Source organism: Myotis daubentonii, chromosome 1 (genome assembly GCF_963259705.1).
Source record: "Myotis daubentonii chromosome 1, mMyoDau2.1, whole genome shotgun sequence".
Taxonomy (NCBI): domain Eukaryota; kingdom Metazoa; phylum Chordata; class Mammalia; order Chiroptera; family Vespertilionidae; genus Myotis; species Myotis daubentonii.
The window spans coordinates 175,866,657-175,886,173 of NC_081840.1; the positions used below are offsets into that span (position 1 = coordinate 175,866,657).

Consider the following 19,517-nt stretch of genomic DNA (forward strand, 5'->3'; position numbering starts at 1 on the left):
TCACAGTGACTTACCTAAGCCATGCTTTGCATCTTTTTTCAGGTTCACCAAGGTAATCTCCCTTTCTGGTGAGGATACTATGCTCCATCTTTTGTGTAGCACATCTATTGAAAATGCATAATTTTAAGGTAAAATAAACATGACACGTTCAGGCATTAAGACTGTCTGCTTGTTCCAATTTAAATGTTAACAAAGCTCATTTACAGATTGCTCAGTAACTATAAAATTATATTTTAAATAATATAATGCCATCATCTTATGTTTTGATAGTGATTTATATTTACAAAATAACTGTATGTTGTCACATTTATTCCTTATAAATGATTCTCTGTGAAATAAGCATATTTCAGTCAGAAATTATTAATTAAATTTCAAGAGGTTAAATAATTTGAGCAGGTTTACTCAGTTAGTACTGGAAAGATCAGATTCTTAAATTCAGGTTTTCTGACTCCATGTCTTTCTTTTGCATCACCACTGACTTCCTAAATATATTTAGAAATTCCTACTAATAGGTGGTTGACATTTTTATTAAAAATGAGTAAAATATTCACGGTAAATTCTAGAGTTAAATAGCAATAAAAATAAAATTTTTTTAAGGTCTCATTAATAATGACTTGGCTAGCACATTTACATTCTCAAAGGACTTCTATTTATTTCTATTTTATTTGTGGAATAATCGCATGAGGTAAAGAGATTTTTAATCATTGTTTTGTGGATGAGGAATAAGAGTTTATGACTTGTTCAACATTACAACGAGTATTACTTCCCAGCAAAATGTCCTAAGTTGGTACTTGATAAATGCTAGTTTAATGCTATAATTAACTTTTTATTTCCATTTGGATTATTTTTTTAAGTAGGATGATCATGCATAAATCTCCTAAAATAAATCAATAAATATCATTTAATTGTCATTTCAATAAGAAACATTACTTCATTTACTTGCAATCTAATCATCTGAAACGATCCACACTCTCATGCTCTTCCTCTCCATTATGAGCTGATTTGTGACCCTTCTCTCTATTCCCCTCGCCCCCAATTTATGTGTTGAAGCCCCAACTCTCAGTACCTCAGAATACGACCATATTTGGAGATAGGTTTTTAAGGAGATAATTAAGTTCCAATGAAGTCTTTAGGGCAGGCCCTAATCCAATATGACTTGTGTCTGTATAAGAAGGAATTTGAATACAGGCATGTGCACACATGTGAAGATAGAGAGAAAAGACTGCCTGCCACCTACAAGTCAAGGAGAGGCACCTCAGAAGAAATCAATGTTGCTAACACCTCAATTTCAGACTACTAGCCTCCAGAACTGTGAGATAATAAATTTGTTGTTTAAGCCTCCTAATTTATGGGGCCTTGTTATGGAAGCTCTAGCAAACTAATACACTTCTTTTTTTTTTTTTTTTTTTTACTAATACACTTCTTAAACATCACTTATAATTACCCATGAGTTTAAAATTGTATTGTGGTATAAAACAAGTCGTACCTTTATTGTACAACATGTATTAATGCTTAAATGATGTATATGTGATACTCCATATCTAGAAATAAACTCTTTTAATGTCAGAAAACAATAAAAACAATCATTTGCTCTCTGAAGTAAATTAAGCTTGTCCTTTAAACATAAGTATTAGTGAAAGTTTGCTAGCTTCCTGTAATATACATGTCCCTTTCATTGATTCTCTTTTGACCAAAACCCAGTTATAAACTTAGTTATAATCAATAACAGTAATAGTAATTCAGTATTCCTAATTAATTTATTAAAGTCCTTCCCCAAATCATGGAACAATAGCATGTGTTAGTTAATGCTTAGCTTAATATTATCATTTAAGCAGCCATGATGCTTTTATCCTAAAACAGGCAATTAATTCTAATTTTCAGCTAGAATTAAATACATAATACAGCAGAACAAAACCCATAAAATAAATAAATAAATAGATAAATGAATAAATAAATAAATAAATAAATAAGGAAGTGGGGTCACATTAGGTATGTAAATGTAAACTTCTGCCACCATCGTGAAGACAAAGTCCATTTACTCTATACAGTGTTTTGCCTTCAGTTATAAAGCTGATATTCTTCATGTCCCTAGGGACTACCTGCTAGAAGTCAAATATATCTATTCAAAGAATAATCCCATTTTCTTTATTTTCATTTCCAACCATACACTAACAAGATTGGTTATTTATATTACTTATTAGGCTAATGTGTATGTTAAGATATATCCTAGGTAAACACTGGATTACACACACACACACACACACACACACACACACACACACACAACGTTAAATTTGCAGTATTTTTGCATATTTACTTTCCTAACTAGAAGCAACACATTAAGCTCTCTATATTCAAGGATTCACCAGTGAGAGTTAAACATTCGTTTATTCAATTATTCTTTCATCCTTCAAATGTTTACTGAACAATTTTCCTGTCAAAGTCCCTCACTAGGCAATTAGGGAACATAAAATGCGATTGTATATGAAAGCCGCTAGCACAGTAACTGTGAGCTGAATCAGACCAAATCTTTGACAGACGGGCAAAGATCTAGCCTGAGTGATAAAGAGAATTTTGTTGAGACTGTCAGTGAAATAGCTGCAGAGCAAAGGCATGAGTCAGACCCATAAAAAAGGAGAGGCTTCTTACTGCCAGAAATACAGAAACTTCAAGGAAGTTGGGTAGGATTTTAGTAAGTGGATTATGGAGATGGTTATACTAGTGCAGCAACAAGGATGGCATTAGCAACAGTTGAGATGGAAAGACGGTAGAAAGAGTCCTGGGGAAATGCCACAGATCAGTGTAGCTAGAGTAGAAGACTTGAGTAGGGCGGAGTTGAATATTCTTTTGGAAAGAGCAGCTTTGCTAACCTACTCTTTTTTAAAAATACATTTTTTATTAATCTCAGAGAGGAAGGGAGAGGGAGAGAGAAATAGAAACATCAATGATGAGAGGGAATCATGGGTCGGCTGCCTCCTGCACGCCTCCTACTGGGGATGGAGGCCGCAACCCAGGCATGTGCCCTAGACCGGAATCGAACCCGGGACTCTTCAGTCCGCAGGCAGACGCTCTATTCACTGAGCCACACTGGCCAGGGTGCTAACCTATTCTTTTTAACAGTGATGTCCCCCTGCCCCATCCACAGTCTACCTCCATGTAAAGTGAGTATTAATGTGAGGACAGAAGGAAGGAAAAATGTTCGTGCAACTACATGTCACTAAATAGTACTGTGTACACACGAAGTTTTTATTTATTTTTGAATTCTATTCAAATAGATGTTCAAATATTCTTCCACTAGTTTAAAAATGAGGGAGGATGAAGTATCTGAGGGTATATAATACATGACAATTAAATTTAAAGGTATTTATAGAATTCAATGAGGACTGAATAGAATTTATTAATCTCTGAAGGTGCGGTAGCTAGATATTTCAAATACCAAGACATTTCTGAGTTAAGTGTTACAAGGAAACAAGCACTAATATTCAAGGAGTATTTATCTTTAAATCCTTAAAATAATTTTATTTTCCCATTAATGTATTCTTAACCCAGCAAATTCTGCAAATATTTTAAAGTGAAAAAGAACTTTAAGTTGAAATTTTCACTTCTCTAAGTAATATATGCTGTATTATCACATCAGTAACTATCAGTTTCATTCTCAATAATGTTTACCTGGAAAACATCTTAATATAATAAATATATAATTAAGAAATAAAATGTATACCCTCCTCTGCATTAGATGCTGCCTTTCTCTTCTCTCATAAGGTTCATGTGGACACCTATAGTCGCTAACTAGAATAAATTGTAGATGCTAATGATAGATAGATCTATGAGTAAACTAATTGAATTTCACAGTAAGATCATATTTCTGATAAGGCCAAAGCCATACAGGGTGGGACAAAAGTACGTTTACAGTTGTTTGTATGGGAAAAAATACAATAATCCTATATAATAAAAGGTTTATATGCAAATTGACCGAACGGCGGAATGACTGATCGCTATGATGCGCACTGACCACCAGGGGGCAGACGTTCAATGCAGGAGTTGCCCCCTGGTGGTCAGTGTGCTCCCACAGGGGGAGCGCCGCTCAGCCTGAAGCCGGGCTCACGGCTGGTGAGAACAGGGGCGGTGGCGGGAGCCTCTCCTGCCTCTGCAGTAGCACCTAAGGACATCTCCTGAGGGCTCCCAGACTGTGAGAGGGCGCAGGCTGGGCTGAGAGACCACCCCCCTGCCCCTGCACGAATTTCGTGAACTGGGCCTCTAGTAATAAATAATAACACTAAATAAACTTTCCCGTACTCACAACTGTAAACCTACTTTTGCTCCACCCTGTATAATCACTCTGAGTCAACGTGTTTTTTTTTCACTAGAAAAACTAATTTCTTGGTTATATATATAGAACTTTGTCAATTACAGGGCAGCTTCATGCCATTGATCCTAAGATTAACTAGACTACAGGTAGAGTAAGCTCTAGATCAGCGGTTCTCAACCTGTGGGTCACGACCCCTTTGGGGGTCGAATGACCTTTTCACAGGAGTCACCTAAGACTATTGGAAAACACATATATAATTATATGTTGTTTTTGTGATTAATTACTATGCTTTAATTATGTTCAATTTGTAACAATGAAATTGGAGGTCACCACAACATGAGGAACTGTATTAAAGGGTTGCGGCATTAGGAAGGTTGAGAACCACTGCTCTAGATAAATCCATCACTCGCCTTAAGGAAAAAGACCCACTTGAAATCCTGGGGATAATGAGTCAGTAGCACCATATTGTACAAAAACAAAGAGAGGCATTTTTCATTGTTAAACTACTAATATAATAACTGCTCCAGTGGTAGGTAAAGGGGATCAAAATGACAACTTTGGTGTTGTATTTCTGTGCCAGAATATTTAAATAGCTGAGTATTTGGAGCCAAATAACATCTTGGGGACTCGTTTAACTCATCCATAAAATGAAAAGATGATTTGAATAAACTTTTTTAAGTTCCTTTCAGTCCTCAATTTAGTTGACTCTATTTTTTTTTTACTTCTGGTTAATTCCCATATCAGTAGGGGCATGTAGGAGGCAGCCCATCAATTATTCTTTCTCATCATTAATGTTTCTATCCCTCTCCCTTAATCTCTGAAATAAATAAAAATAAAAAATCCTATTAAACAAAGTGTATTTTAAAAATCTTACTTTTGTTTGTATAACATTTTATTACTTGAATTTAATATTGTCCATAAAAAATAATCAGTTTTGCCCGGCCCGCGTGGCTGAGTGGTTGAGCGCCAACCTATGACTAGGGAGGTCACAGTTAGATTCCTGGTCAGGAATGCCTGGGTTGGAGGCTCGATTCTCAGTGTGGGGTGTGCAGGAGGCAGCCTATCAATGATTCTCTCTCATCATCGATGTTTCTATCTCTCTCTCCCTCTCTCAAATCAATAAAAAGATATTTTTAAAAAAATCAGTTTTAATGTTAGGGAAAAAAAGGCTTATTTTTACTGTCTGTACCAAGTCCTTTTGTATTAGAATAACCTTTCCAATGACATTTTTGTTTTTTGCATTTTGTTTTTGTTAAGAGTGTTTGTTTTGGTTTGAACAAGAAGGAAGGTGACAAATCTAGCTAAAAGTTACTTTTTAATTATATAATAATCCTGAATTATAATAAAATGAGAAACATTGAAAACCAATTTTACATAATTCTTGGATAAGTTCTACATTTTTGTTTTTACTCTCTTAGGAAGAAATATTATAGAAGTGTGTTGTTTGAAAGGTTAAGCAACCTTTATTGTTTTGAAATTACAATAAAAAAAATGGGAATCTTGCCAGCACCAGTTTGGCTCAGTGGATAGAGCGTTGGCCTGCGGACTGAAGGGTCCCGGGTTCGATCCCGGTCAAGGGCATGTACCTTGGTTGTGGGCACATCCCCAGTGGGGGATGTGCAGGAGGCAGCTGATCGATGTTTCTCTCTCGTTGATGTGTCTAACTCTCTATTCCTCTCCCTTCCTCTCTGTAAAAAAAAAAAATCAATAAAATATATTTTTTTAAAAAAATGGGAATCTTTTCCATATTTGTTTCATGAGATTATAAGATTCATGTCCCCCTTTTTTTATCTTCTTTTTCAAGGTTCACCTTCATTAAGGGTCTCTAAAAGTCATAAAAGATTAAGTAGTATTTGTCGGTCCTTGTATTAAGTTATGAATACTTCGATATTAGTTGATGCTCATTTCCAATTTCTTCTAATAATCTTGACCAGCAAGAAAGAACATTGAAATTAGAATAAGAGAGCATATATTTGACTCATGGGCAAGTACTTAACTTTTTATCAGTTACCTTATTTAGAAAAATGTTTGCCATACTTTATTACATGAAAACTTAGTTCTCAACCGAGCACTAATTCAGGGCTAACTGGGCAGACTCAAAGAGAAATTGAAGAAACCATAGACTTGCCTGCAAGGCAACTGGGGCACACATCCGTAAGCAGATGGATTGACCCTTCCTCTACAGGGGATAGGTGGGAAGATGACATTTCTAAAGGTTTAAAAGAGAAACTACCCTCACATGCTGCTCAGGTGGCCTCCAATGTGAACTCATATTCTTTTCCATCAGAAGGAAGGCTAACACACACTTCCAGATGTTATCCTTTAACAAATTATTATACAGCTTCTTTAAAAAGCCTAGCTGGTAGGAATAATGCCTGTGAATATAATTAAGCATTACTACATAGGAAACAGCTGAAAGAATAGAATAGAGCGGGGCTCGGGAAACAGACTTCCTGCATTCAAATTATGACCTGGGCACTTCCAAGCTCCAGGACCTTCTGTGAAATTCAGCCTCTCTATGGTGTGGTTTCTTTGTGAAAAGGACATAATATTAGCCACTCACCTATTATTAAATGAGAGCTAAACATAAGTGTTTAGGACACAGTAAGCATTCAATAGCTGTTATTCATTATTACCACCATTACAGGCATTTTAATAATTATTTAGGCACACAGGTATTCTAAATTCACTACATGTAAGACACTTGATCATCATAAAGATATATACCAAGGTCTTAGTAACTTAGGCCCAAGTACCTGTATAAGTTCACTTTTTCTTTAATGATATCCCCTCAGATTTTTCAAGATTGATATATATTTTAATAATAAGATGAAAAAATCCTACATTTTCTATGAGTTTTTAAGATATTTGTGTGTATTTTTACACTATGACACAATTTTACTTCCAAGGAAAATTTTCTTCGCTCAAAGACCTGGTATGTGCATTTCTTGGTTACTGGGTCGATGCTCAACCACTGAGCAACACTGGCCGGGCGGTATGTCTATTTCTATGACAGAATGAGAATTATAGATAATGGCACTCTGGTGTTTGACTTTTGACCTACAAAAACAGCAGTTTCATATGGTTCAATCTACTCTTAATGCCTTCATTTTTTCGTGGTTCTCAAGTCTGTTTCCAGGCACATTACAACTAACCTCAAAGCTTCATCAAGTTTAACTATATTAAAACATTGATTAATATATTTGCTGTTTTCTCATCAGATTTCTGATTATTTCAACTTCAAGAGTTTGAGGGCAAGAAACTAGTGTATGCAGAGTAAAACATTCCTTCTTCCCATGAAAGGTGCTAGAAAGATCAAGTAAGATAATGTCCATGAAAGTATTTTGTAACCTAAATTCTAAAAATGGTGAATCCACTGACTTTGAAGTCACTGCACAAAGTTTCTTCCCGTAACTTTGTTTCTTAGACTTCTAAACTCTAAATTTCAACATTTGAAGTCTTCAAATTCTTCCCATAATATTTAGGCTAAGACTCAAAACTAGTCCCTACTTAGTTCTAAGCTTTAATCCTGTTCTCACATACCTCCATGCAGAGATTCATGCAGTTCCTGAACCTGTTATCTTTTCACCTATCTCCATATCTCTGACCATATTACGGCCTTGGTCTGGAATGCTTATCCTCAACAATCTACCTGAATAAATCCTTTTACTTCAAAATTCAGCTCAAGATCTCTTTAAAATAACTGCCTCAATTAAAACTTGTTAATCAAAATTATCTCTCACCCCAATTATCTTAGCTTCCCAATTAGTGTCCGTATCTGTAATCTGTTGTTTGTCTAGTTCACCAACATTAGCCTAAACGACAGGTCCCACCACATCAGTAGGTGCTGCAAATACGTTCTCCTTTGGCTCCAGTGTAAGGCCTAAGATCCTTGGCACGGATTCAGAGACGCTTTGTTATTAGGTCTAAGGCCAGCTCATAAGGTACAAGAGAAAAGATATGATGGAAAGGAGGGGAAAAACATTGTGTAAACCTACCATTTTCTTTTAAGGGAACTTGGGATGAAGAATTTCCAGAACTATGCAAAGTCATTCCTGTGGTATAAATTAAATTATTAGACAGTTTATAAAATGATCAGATATTAGATATAGAAGTAATTTCTTCTGATAAATGCATAAAAAGCAATAAAACATGAAGGTAGCATTTTCTTTTATTTATACTCAGAAAAATATGTCTTCCCACAATTGGCTAATTTACTATTTTTAATGTCCAAGTTAAGCATATCAACTTGTTTTGCAGAATAAACTTAAAAACAAATGAATTGTTTATGACAATGACATTTTAATATGCCAAATATGAAGTGATGAAACTGAAATGATTTTTAAAAACATGTGTTCAAATGTTAAAAGAAAATCCAATATTCAATAAGAATGGATAACCTTAATTAAAAAATGCAGAAATAAATTTTCTTTCATGGATGAGTTTTATTTTGTCTGTATTTGTCTATGGAATATTTTACTATTCTACATCTGATATGTGATGGATTTCTTCTATGTAGATCAATAGCTTAGACTCTATAAGAGATCCCATTATAGTGAATGTACTTTGAAAAGTATTTTCTGGGCTATTTTTAATATATAAGATGACTTTGTTTTTTATATGTTTAAAGTTTTTTTTCCCACCAATTCAATTAAAATTGATGATAGTATAATCACTGAAAGTTTGGAAGCCTGTATTAACAAAGTAATGTTGCTTTCCATACATATTTATCAACTATAGCGTAGAGTTCTTTTTTGACTTCATTTACTTCACATATCCCCAAACCAACTACAGGAAGAGAAAATACTAGTTTCTAACTTTGTATAATTGGGAGTTAAATGATCAAACTTTGGTCTAAGGGAGAGATAACTAGTATTATTTGGTGAACAACAGCAGAAGATGGTTATTCTTGTTTCCCTTTTATCTCCCCAGCTGTTTCATATTTTGAGGAATCTTTGGACCTCTGTGCTGAAATAGTTATTCTTCTCAAAGATCAATTCTATGCATGTCCCTTTCAAGATGCATAAAGCAACAGGAAACCTGAAAGTACTACCTTATATAAGGTATTGTGTGTTTATAAACACACAACTTCTCTACTTATATTAATAGGCCCCACCTAGTTGGGGGAATTTGAAAAACTTAAATCAACTAGGTATTTCTACCTACCAACCCATCCAGTCTGTTTTTAGAGACAATTCCATTCATGCTATTCTGAAAGTACCTTAAATAAGCCTTTCTTCAAAAAAAAAAAAAAAAATACAGCATTAGTGGAGTCTACTCTCACAGGCTTGTGAGGAAAACCCAAAGAAAGGACAACCAAAGCCAAGGGCTCGCTGTCTGGTTCTCTTGGTAAGATGGTCATGGCTTTTAATTGCCACCAAGAGAAAGCTAAGAGTCTGTGCCACGAAGCAGTTAGTTGTTAAATCATTCTAGTATTTCACTTGGTGCATTTTAAGTAGCCTAAAAATTTTATATTTACAAACAGTTTTGGTAATTGGGACATAGAACCAAAAAAAATTCTTTGGTAAATTACATTATCTCATTCACTTTACTATGAGCACCAGGTACGGGGGAAAAGAAGGTAAGCTTGTTTATGCTGACCTATAACATATGCTTGACCAGGGTCTTCAAAAGATGAGGAGTCTGATTCATGTTTCCTCCTTTCAGGACTTCTATTTAAACTTGCAACAGACTTTGAACTAAAGAGGAAAAGGAAGGTAGGAGGAGGAGGTGTCAATGTAAAAAAAAAAAAAAAAGGTGAAAATTATAAAACAAAAACAAATGTATGAAATGTAGAATTTACAAATATGTAGTTCGGGTTAGTTAATTATGTTCTTACTTATTAAGTTTTGTGACTTCTGCCAAAGATTCTGTATCAGATCTTGCCATCTGGTGAAACGGTTTTCCTACCAACTCCACAATGGTTTGTGAAGGGGATTCCATGTTAACAATGACATTTTTCCGATGAGGAGAGAGAGAGGCCTGACTGAGATCGTGGTATGATTTGCTCATCTCTCTAGGCTTTTCCTCACACGAAGCTTTGCCGCTCTTCTCCTTTGAACTTTTTTGCAATGGCTGGTAAAGCGACAGCTCTGAGCAGGAGAGCCTCTTCAGAATCTCAGCTTGAACTGACAGAGGTCGAACGGCAAGTTTGTTCAGGGTGCTGCTGGCCAGACTGCCAGTGCTGATTGCTCGTCCCAAGTTAAATCCTCTAACGGACTCCGCTTGGAGATTCAGGCTCCTAAACGAAGCTCTCTCTACAAGGAAATAGGATTGCTTTACACGATGGAAACACTGCAGTACCTTTATGAGAAGAGTTATTTTAATAAACAAAATACAGCATGCAGTTTTTAATTGTCTTGACTGCCAGCATAAGTAGAAAGCTTTCAAAGTATGGCAATCCAGGATTTTAAAAAGGAGGCTGGAAGGTCTTGGTTTTTCATACCATCATCTCTCCATCCTTGCAGCTTTCTCCCATTCAGGCCCTGGTTAGCATTTCCTATTTCATCTAACGATTCCCTTGGATCCAATAATGTTTGGGCTTCAGGCTTACTGACCCCAAATTCCCAATTATCGGTTTCAGTTAGAAATGAGAATGACATTTGACAGAGAAATTTTCAACCCTAGTAGTGTGTCTGCGAAAACCAAGGATGGGGAGAGAGAGGTGACACCTGGATAGGCCAACATGGTGAGGTCATGCCAAAAAGCAAGCTGCGCAGACGAGTTTTGCCCAGAGAAAAAGTTCTTAATTATTATATTTTTAAAAGCTTAAGGCAGATTGTGGTGATAGTTGCACAGCCCTGTGGCTATACTAAAAACCATTGAATTGTACCCTTTAAATGGGTAAATTGCATGGTATGTGAATTATATCTCAATAAAACTGTTGCCACAAAAGGCCTTAATGGTAAATCATTTCTTTTGTTATTTCATTACTAAGCCAATCCCACCATCCAATCTTGTTGGCTTTTCATGATTTAAATGTGGCACAGGAGCCGTGGGAGAATCAAATATTAGTTGTGTTCTTCTCTCATGGTTTCCGTTAATTTACATGATCAAGGAGCTGGGGTTCTCTTCATGCTTAAATTCCTTTCACTTCTAAATATACCAGTACATCCAAAATCGTCTTTTAGAGGCTAAATTTAGAGACACCTTATAACAAGTGCTTGGCTATTCTACTTTGGAAACTAATGTCATGGAAGCATTTAAACATTTGAGGCTATTAACAAAAGCACTGCATCACAGAATTTTTGCATAAAAGTCCTTCCATGTCAATAAAGGACCAGAAGCACAGAATTCGAAATGATTCAGTTGTTCATGCACTAGTAATCCACATCACAAGGCACTCCATTTGCCACTCCCATGTAAAGTACCAGCCCTGTGTTGCAGCTCTAAGGAATATAGCTCGACTACTTATGTAAAACAGCTGTAAAACTTCCTTTTAAAAATGTCACACACACACAAAAAATAAAATGTCAACTGTTGCTGACTTAGATCTTTAGATTGTTTTATTATTTTCTAATTCCTAGGAAGATTAATAATGAATACTTTATCACAGGTATAAATAGATAGGAAAATACCAAAGGTTTGTAATATTCATGCATCAGGATGAAGTTTAAATAAATATGTCTCATTGTCCTCAGAAAAATTCAATGTTCTTTCTCTGAAGTAGAAGTGGACACCAAGTTAAAAACAGGATAATAATTTTTAAAAAAGACTTGCATTTAAAAATTCCCACAATGATCTTTAGCCTAAAATACAATTTTTATTAGAGCAGACAACATTTCTATTTTCTTTAATAAAGATGAAAAACTGAATCTTACACAGATTCAATTACCAGGAAATACCTTTACATTCAATACATTCTTCACCCTTAAGGCAAATGTAGAACAAATTTTAGCAGGAATAGGAACAGCCAGTTCTGTTTAGTATATATCTCTTTTGTAAACATCAAGGATTATGCTAGTTAAATCCACTCATATCCTACTCCTGTGTAGGACTTAAAATATTGCAAATATTTGTGGGATGGGATCATAAATCATCCAGTTACCTGGCTTATCCTACTGCTTTCACCTTGAAAAAACTCTAAGCCAGGGGTGGGCAAACTTTTTGACTCGAGGGCCACAATGGGTTCTTAAACTAGACAGGAGGGCCGGAACAAAAGCATGGATGGAGTGTTTGTGTGAACTAATATAAATTCAAAGTAAACATCATTACATAAAAGGGTATGGTCTTTTTTTTCAATAGTTTTATTCATTTCAAACGGGCCGGATCTGGCCCACGGGCTGTAGTTTGCCCACGGCTGCTCTAAGCCAAGATGGGATACAGATTAGAATAAGCCTACATCCTGATACTAATGTTCCAAATTTGAACCCAAAGGCTTGCTAGCTCCACACTCAGTCTGTACGCCACACTTCCTAACCTTTCTTTGTGCTCTTTACTGTTCAGTCCCTTTTATGGTTTTGTAGTTCCTTATACATCAACTTAACTGTATGCTCTTTTGAGTTGAGGGACGTCAGTTATTTTTGTTATCCCACAGCACCTAGCATGGTGTCTTACAAGTAGTAAGTGCTTAATAAATGATTATTAATCTTAATTTAATTCCATGCAAATTAGTTCTTCAAAAGCTCATCAAAATAGAAAGATTATTGGATTAGAATTTAAGAGACCAGGGTTTCAGCCTTGTTTGACTTCTAACTCTAAGGCTAGGTGATACACTATCTTCTCTGAACCTTTTCTCTCATCAGTAAAGTTTCCAACATACTGGCCTCTAAGGTTCTTTCTTTCACAATTCTATAATTCTAAAGAAGTAACATGCATTTGCTAGCCCTTCAACATCCTATAGATAACACCAGTTATTTTCACTTGTCAGATAGTTACATGGGCAGGCAGTTACTTTAAGCCAATTCTAACCAGAAAATAATTCCTTTGAAGGTTTAACAAAATCTGGGGAAAATATAGATTAATACCATTTTAAAATGCTTTCCCATATGAGTTCAAGGATCCACAGTTGTTGTATTCCCAGGGCAAATCTGTGAGATACAGATAGCGTTCCCACTTCATGGATGAAGAAAGTCAGACTCCAAAAAGTCAATTATTTTCCTAAGGTCATACTACTACTACTACTACTAGTAACAATGGTGGTAAAACAATGATGGTCATGATAATAATAAATACTTAGTCAATATTTACACTATGCCAGGCATTTTTAAATTGCTTTACAGTACATTCATCTTCAGAGCAACCTTATGATGTATTATAGGGTATTCTCATTAGGATAATCACTTTACAGATAAGGAACTAAAGCAGAGGTTTTAAGTAGCCTGCCAAGATTCAGAACTTATAATAGTGTGAGGTTGAATTCTGGCATCTGGCTCCATAGTTCATGATCTTCACTATATTGTTAAGATCTATACTACATTATTCTTTAGTATAAGAAATGTTAAAGAAGGAAGGCTAGCTTCACAGATGGTCTTCTGATTATTTGTTACTACAGTACACTATACCACATCTATAATGATGTAACCTTCATTTGTTCAATTCTGGTTTGTACTGAATATGAGTCCAAGTAGAAATACTGGTAACCCTAATAAATTAGATATTTCACTATAGTTTGGAAACATATAAATTTTTTAGCAAAGCAGGAAAAGAAAAGGAATAATGAGATTATAGCAGTAGTTATCATATTTTAGCATGCATAAACATCAATACTGAAGAAAGCTGGTTAAAATACAGATTCCAGGAACCCAATGCCCAAAGATTGGGATATACCATGTTTCAGGTAGGTTTCTGGAATCTTCATTTTTAATAAGCATACAGCCCCTACCGTCTTGATTTTGAAAGGCTATTCACAGGTTGCCATCACCCCATTCTGATCCCACGGGGAATATAATTTCTGTAAGATTTCAGGATGTGAGAAAGTTTGGATAAGGAATTCAGAGAGCTCTGATGCACAGGTCATGAGTGCTATTCCATTAAATTTTTTAAACTAAGCCTTCAGAGTGTTTAACTTGAAGTTTATAACAATATACTACGCAGAACTAGATTTTGTATAACTATATACTACACAGAACTAGATTTTATATAACTTTAATTCTACATGTGGTCTTGCAAAGTTAACCTTCAAATATTTCAGTTCTGATTGAGATGTTCTTTCAGAGTTGAATTACTTTCTTCTGCTGGTTCCCTTTTAAAAGAAACCAAAACCACTCTCCTGACCATTTATATTGGGTACTTTGGCTATTCATGTCAGTCTCAAAACAGGACACACCCAAGTAAAACTAACAGGTGGGAAATGTGCTAAGGTATGTAACTTCACCATGCTGGGTGCATACTCCCCTGGCCCCTGCCTATTTCCCAGGTTCTTTCCTCCATCTGGAAAACAACTTGCCATTTATGTTTAATCTATTTAATTATTTTTGTTCTTCAAAATTCCAATTCAAGCGCCATCACTCAAGTCCCCTTGTCTTTGCTCCCCCTCTCCTCTTCTCATGATCACAGAGTCTGTACGCTATAATCTGTCATTCAAACCCTGACCCTCTATTGTGTACTATTTATTGTTTCATGTATATTAGTCTTACCTTCCCAAATAGTGCTTAAGTTGACTATGGGTAGAGAATATAACCCAAATGTCTATAACATTTACATTAGTTATCCTAGGGATAGACACAAAATATATATTTCAACAGGTATCCCCTGACTGATCTGGGGTCGTTTTCAAAATGAACATGAAATTGAAATTTCGGCTTCTTTTCACACTTTTCTAAACTTGACTTAATCATTTAACATCTAGATAGCTTGTAATTTTTATCCTAAACATGGAAGTGCTTTTAAAATTTGTGGCAAAAACCATGCATACACCCTGGAGTCATCTGTCATCATTTGTGTCTCCTTACCAATATCTTGGGCATCTTGGTTGCTCTGTCTTGCTTTCATCTGTAGCTGGAACTTATGCTGGGAAGAGCAGAGATGCAGCAGGTACTGGCATACCTTGCTGTTGTCTGTCTGGAAGGCATGTTTTATTCCATCTGATGTATTCTGCAATGTGATTTTCTTTTTCTACAATATTAATCAGGGGCATTAATTATTAGGATATTTCCCTATCACTTTAATACATGACCAAATTTATAAACAATAATTAACATGTAAATATTATTATTTCATATTATTAGGCATAAGTATTCCTTGACCAACATTCAATACAAGTATAGAAAAATATAAACCAGTATTACTAAAAATTTAGAAAACAAATGAAATTAATATCATTTGCATGTACACAAATTATAGCCTAAATCAGACTATATACCAGACACCAGCAAGGAAAACATAGTTTAATGAGATTATTGATATTTTTAGTTTGCTGCAATGCTTAGAAACACCAAACCTATTTGAAATGGAAAGTACAAGAAATGTAAGTTTTACTGTCTTGGATAAAGAAAATGAAGTTCAACAAAAGTTGATTTATTAATATCTATATATATAAAAGCCGAAGCTACTGAACGACTGGTCAACTGGTTGCTATGATGCGCACTGACCACCAGGGGGCAGACGCTCAATGCAGGAGCTGCCAGCTGGGGGTCAGTGCACTCTCACAGCCAACCTCCCGTGGCCGGCCAACCTCCAGTGGCCCCATCCCCCCGGCCGATGGGCCAAACTCCAGCAGTCCCTCCCCATGGCCGGCCAGCCCCAATCGGCCCTGATCAGGACTGGGTGAGACAGCCCTGATCAGCCCCGATCACCAGCCAGGCTGAGGGACTCCACCCATGCACAAATTTGTGCACTGGGCCTCTAGTATAATAATAAGAGCTGTGATTCAGTCAAGAAGAATCTTGGTATGAAAGCTGATATGGAAGTTGCAGGAAGTTAAAAGAAAAATTTGGAATGGAGATGCACTGAATAATGAAACTGCTGAGCTGAAGAATGAACACATCAATTCTTAGAGATGGTAATTCTTAAAAAATTCAGGGAAAGAAGAACCACAAATTAGTCTTATTTCCCTGATGTTTCTTGAAAAACAAATCTTTCTTGTGTAAGAAGGGCATCCTAAAATGTGACTCATGTGCTGAGGCTTGAAGGTGATCTGTGTGCCTTAAAAGTCTAGCATTCAAAATGCGAGATCCAAGACTAATGTGTCTGGAGAACTGCTTGAGTCCAGGTAGACTGTGCACTAGTTCTTGGCTTCTTCTATGGTACAAATTATTCTCCCTACTTCATGTCCCTTGTCTTTGACTTCAAATGCAGAAATAAGTAAGCATAGAAAAGTCAATTTGGAAGGCTCACAAAAGATACAATAATGGAGTATTATTCAAACTTCATTCATGCAGGTAACATTTTCATAATTTCTGGTCTTGTTTATAAATTGCTTGAGTACATATAGTCACTTAAAGAAACTTTATATCACAACTGTAAACAGAAAGCCAGTATCACTTGCCATAAATAGAATCCAACTATAAAAATATGTAATCAATGTAATAAAAACAAAATAGGATGTTGTTGCCAATGAAATCTCTGGGACCCTGTTCTCTTTGTTAAAAAAACAAAACAAAAAGCCAGCATTCCAAAATGGCTGCAGAGTAGTGGAAGCTACACTCACCCCTGCTCCCAGACTCAAAGCGAATTTACAGTTAAATTATAGAGCAATCAACCTGAATCACCAGCTGAATGTTAGCTGAACGGAACTTCCATAACCAAGGGTTTGCAGAAGCCACATAGAGATTGGTCAGAGGGCTGCAGACGGTGCACGTGAGGGAAGCAACCAATCGATGTGTCTCTCTCAAATTGATGTTTCTCTCTCCCTTAACTCTCTCCTATCCTCCCTTTCTTTCTATTCTCTCTGAAAATCACCTTAGGAAAAAATGGCCTAAGGTGAGGATTAGAAAAAAAGAATTTAAAAAAATGAGGAAACCCCAGGTGAGGGGCTGAGAGGCTGGAGGGTATCTCAACTGCAAAACTCTTTCTCCACTTGGAGCAACAGGAACAAGAGGAGGAGCCTGCATAGCACCTGGGGGTGAAGCTCAGCGGGGACTTATTCGTCTGGGAAAGAAGAGAGTCTGCTACAGATCCCCATGCACCTCCCCAGGAATGAGCACTCCCATTGTTACAGCACCAGCCTGGGGAGTGCACTCTGCCATGCTCAGTCCTGCGGAGGGATCTGCTCGCTGCACCCAGCACTGATCTTTGGAGCCCTCATTTTCTGGGCAGGCTCTTGGCAGAGACTCAGTGACTGTGGCTTTAAAAAGGGGACGGGTCTCCCCAGCCTGGTGTGCAGAGCCAGCACCCACCCTGACAACCTGATGAATCACTTGGCTGGCCCCACCCTGTTGAGTTCAGCTGCTCAGGGAAGCCAGAGTGCTATGCAGAGCTGGGACTTTTGGTGCACATCTCCTGCAGAAACTTTGTCTAGGAAACAGATGGGTGGGTGTGGGGTTGTGTGGCCACATTACAGGGGGACCACTTCTATCTCCCCTGTGAGATAACCCCATGCTACCCCAGGAGGGAGAAGAGGTGACCAATCCCCTCCTACAGATTTGCAGGCACCACCCCCAAAGGGAGACTGTTTGAACCTACTCTTCCAAATTCCAGATAACGTGCCCTGCAGGGGGGGAGTGAGAGCTGGGACATTCAGAATGTGAGTGTCTGGGAAGCTATTGTTTGGGACTAGGACAAAGTGCTTGCCCCCCTTCTGTGGGCTAGACCAGCATCACGCAAGAGACTCTTGATCTGTCCCCCTGAGCTTGGTGACTCTGCTAGGCTGAGCTTGCTCCTGCAGAGGGGATGGCTGGCTGCACCCAACCTGAGCCTGTAGTGAGCCTGTCCAACGAACTAGAATTGGAGACTCTAGCAGAGACTAAATGGTTTGATTGAATTGGGGCCAATTTCCCATTAAGATACCTTCATCATAAAGCCATCATAACAATTTTGGGAGTCATAGCAGATCTACCTAATACAGAGAGACAAGATGGGGAGACAAAGAAATGTGCCTCAAAAGAAAGAGCAAGAGAAACCCTAGAAAACGTATCAAATGAAACGGAAGCAATCAAAATACCAGATGAAGAGTTTAGAACAATGGTTATAGGAATATTCAGGGACCTTAGGAGAAGAATGGATGATCTCAGTGAGAACTTAAAGAAATTGTAAGAATTAAAAAGGACACAGAAACCATAAAAAATAACTAGTCAGAAATGAAGAATACACTAGAAGGAATAAATGGCAGGTTAGATGAAACAGAGGAGCAAATCAGCAATTTAGAGGACAAGATACCAGTAAGTACCCAAGCAGAGCATCAAAAAGAAAAAAGGACCTGGCTGGCATTGCTCAGTGGTTAGAATGTCAGCCTGTACAATGAAGGGTCACAGGTTCGATTCCTGTCAAGGGCACATACCTGGGTTGTAGGTTTGATTCCAGGCCCTGGTTGGGGCACGTGAGGGAAGCAACCAATCGATGTGTCTGTCTCAAATTGATATTTCTCTCTCCCCCAACTCTCTCCTATCCTCCCCTTCTTTCTATTCTTTCTGAAAATCACCTTAGGAAAAAATATCCTAAGGTGAGGATTAGAAAAAAAGAATTTAAAAAAGTGAGGAAAGCCTAAGGGACCTTTGGGACAATGACAAGATAACAACATCCATATCATAGGAGGTCCCAGAAGAAGAAGAGAGTGAGCAAGGGATAGAGAACCAGTTTTAAGAAATAATGGCTGAAAACTTCCCTAAATGGTGAAGGAAAAAGTCATACAAGTATAGGAAGTATAGAGAGTCCCAATCAAGATGAACCCGAAGCGGGCCACACCAAGACATATCATAATTAAAATACCAAAGATTAAAGACAAGGAGTGAATTTTAAAAGCCAAAAGAATAAAGCAATTAGTACCTACAAAGGTGTTTCCATAACTTTCAGTTGATTTCTCAATAAAAACAGTTCAGGCAGAGGAATTGGCATGAAACATTAAAAATGGTGAAAAGCCAGGACCTACAACCAAGATTACTCTATCCAGCAAGTCTGTCATTAAAACTGAAGGCAAAATAAAGAGCTTCACAGACAAAACACACACACACACACAAAAACCCAAAAAACTAAAGGAATTCATTACCACCAAACCAGTATTGAAAGAAATGTTAAAGGGCCTACTTTAAGAAAAAGAAAAAAAGAAACACAGAGCGAGAGGACACATAGATATGAAGAATAAAATGGCTATATACACCTATCAATAATAACC

The 19,517-nt window shown here is 36.9% G+C and overlaps 1 protein-coding gene across 7 annotated transcripts in view; it reads right to left on the reverse strand.

Annotated features, from left to right (window-relative positions):
- PTPN13 (protein tyrosine phosphatase non-receptor type 13) overlaps nucleotides 1-19,517 on the reverse strand; it is a 212,032-nt gene that overhangs the window by 59,682 nt on the left and 132,833 nt on the right. For 6 of the 7 annotated variants that reach the window (XM_059666077.1, XM_059666071.1, XM_059666063.1 and 3 more), the window contains 5 exons: nucleotides 15,202-15,364; nucleotides 10,149-10,566; nucleotides 9,911-10,008; nucleotides 8,308-8,364; nucleotides 15-104 (listed from right to left, as the gene is read on the reverse strand). In XM_059666077.1, the coding sequence (XP_059522060.1) occupies nucleotides 15-104; nucleotides 8,308-8,364; nucleotides 9,911-10,008; nucleotides 10,149-10,566; nucleotides 15,202-15,364 (826 nt within the window). The remainder of the gene's footprint in view (nucleotides 1-14; nucleotides 105-8,307; nucleotides 8,365-9,910; nucleotides 10,009-10,148; nucleotides 10,567-15,201; nucleotides 15,365-19,517) is intronic. The other variant, XM_059666082.1, reaches the window with a different exon arrangement.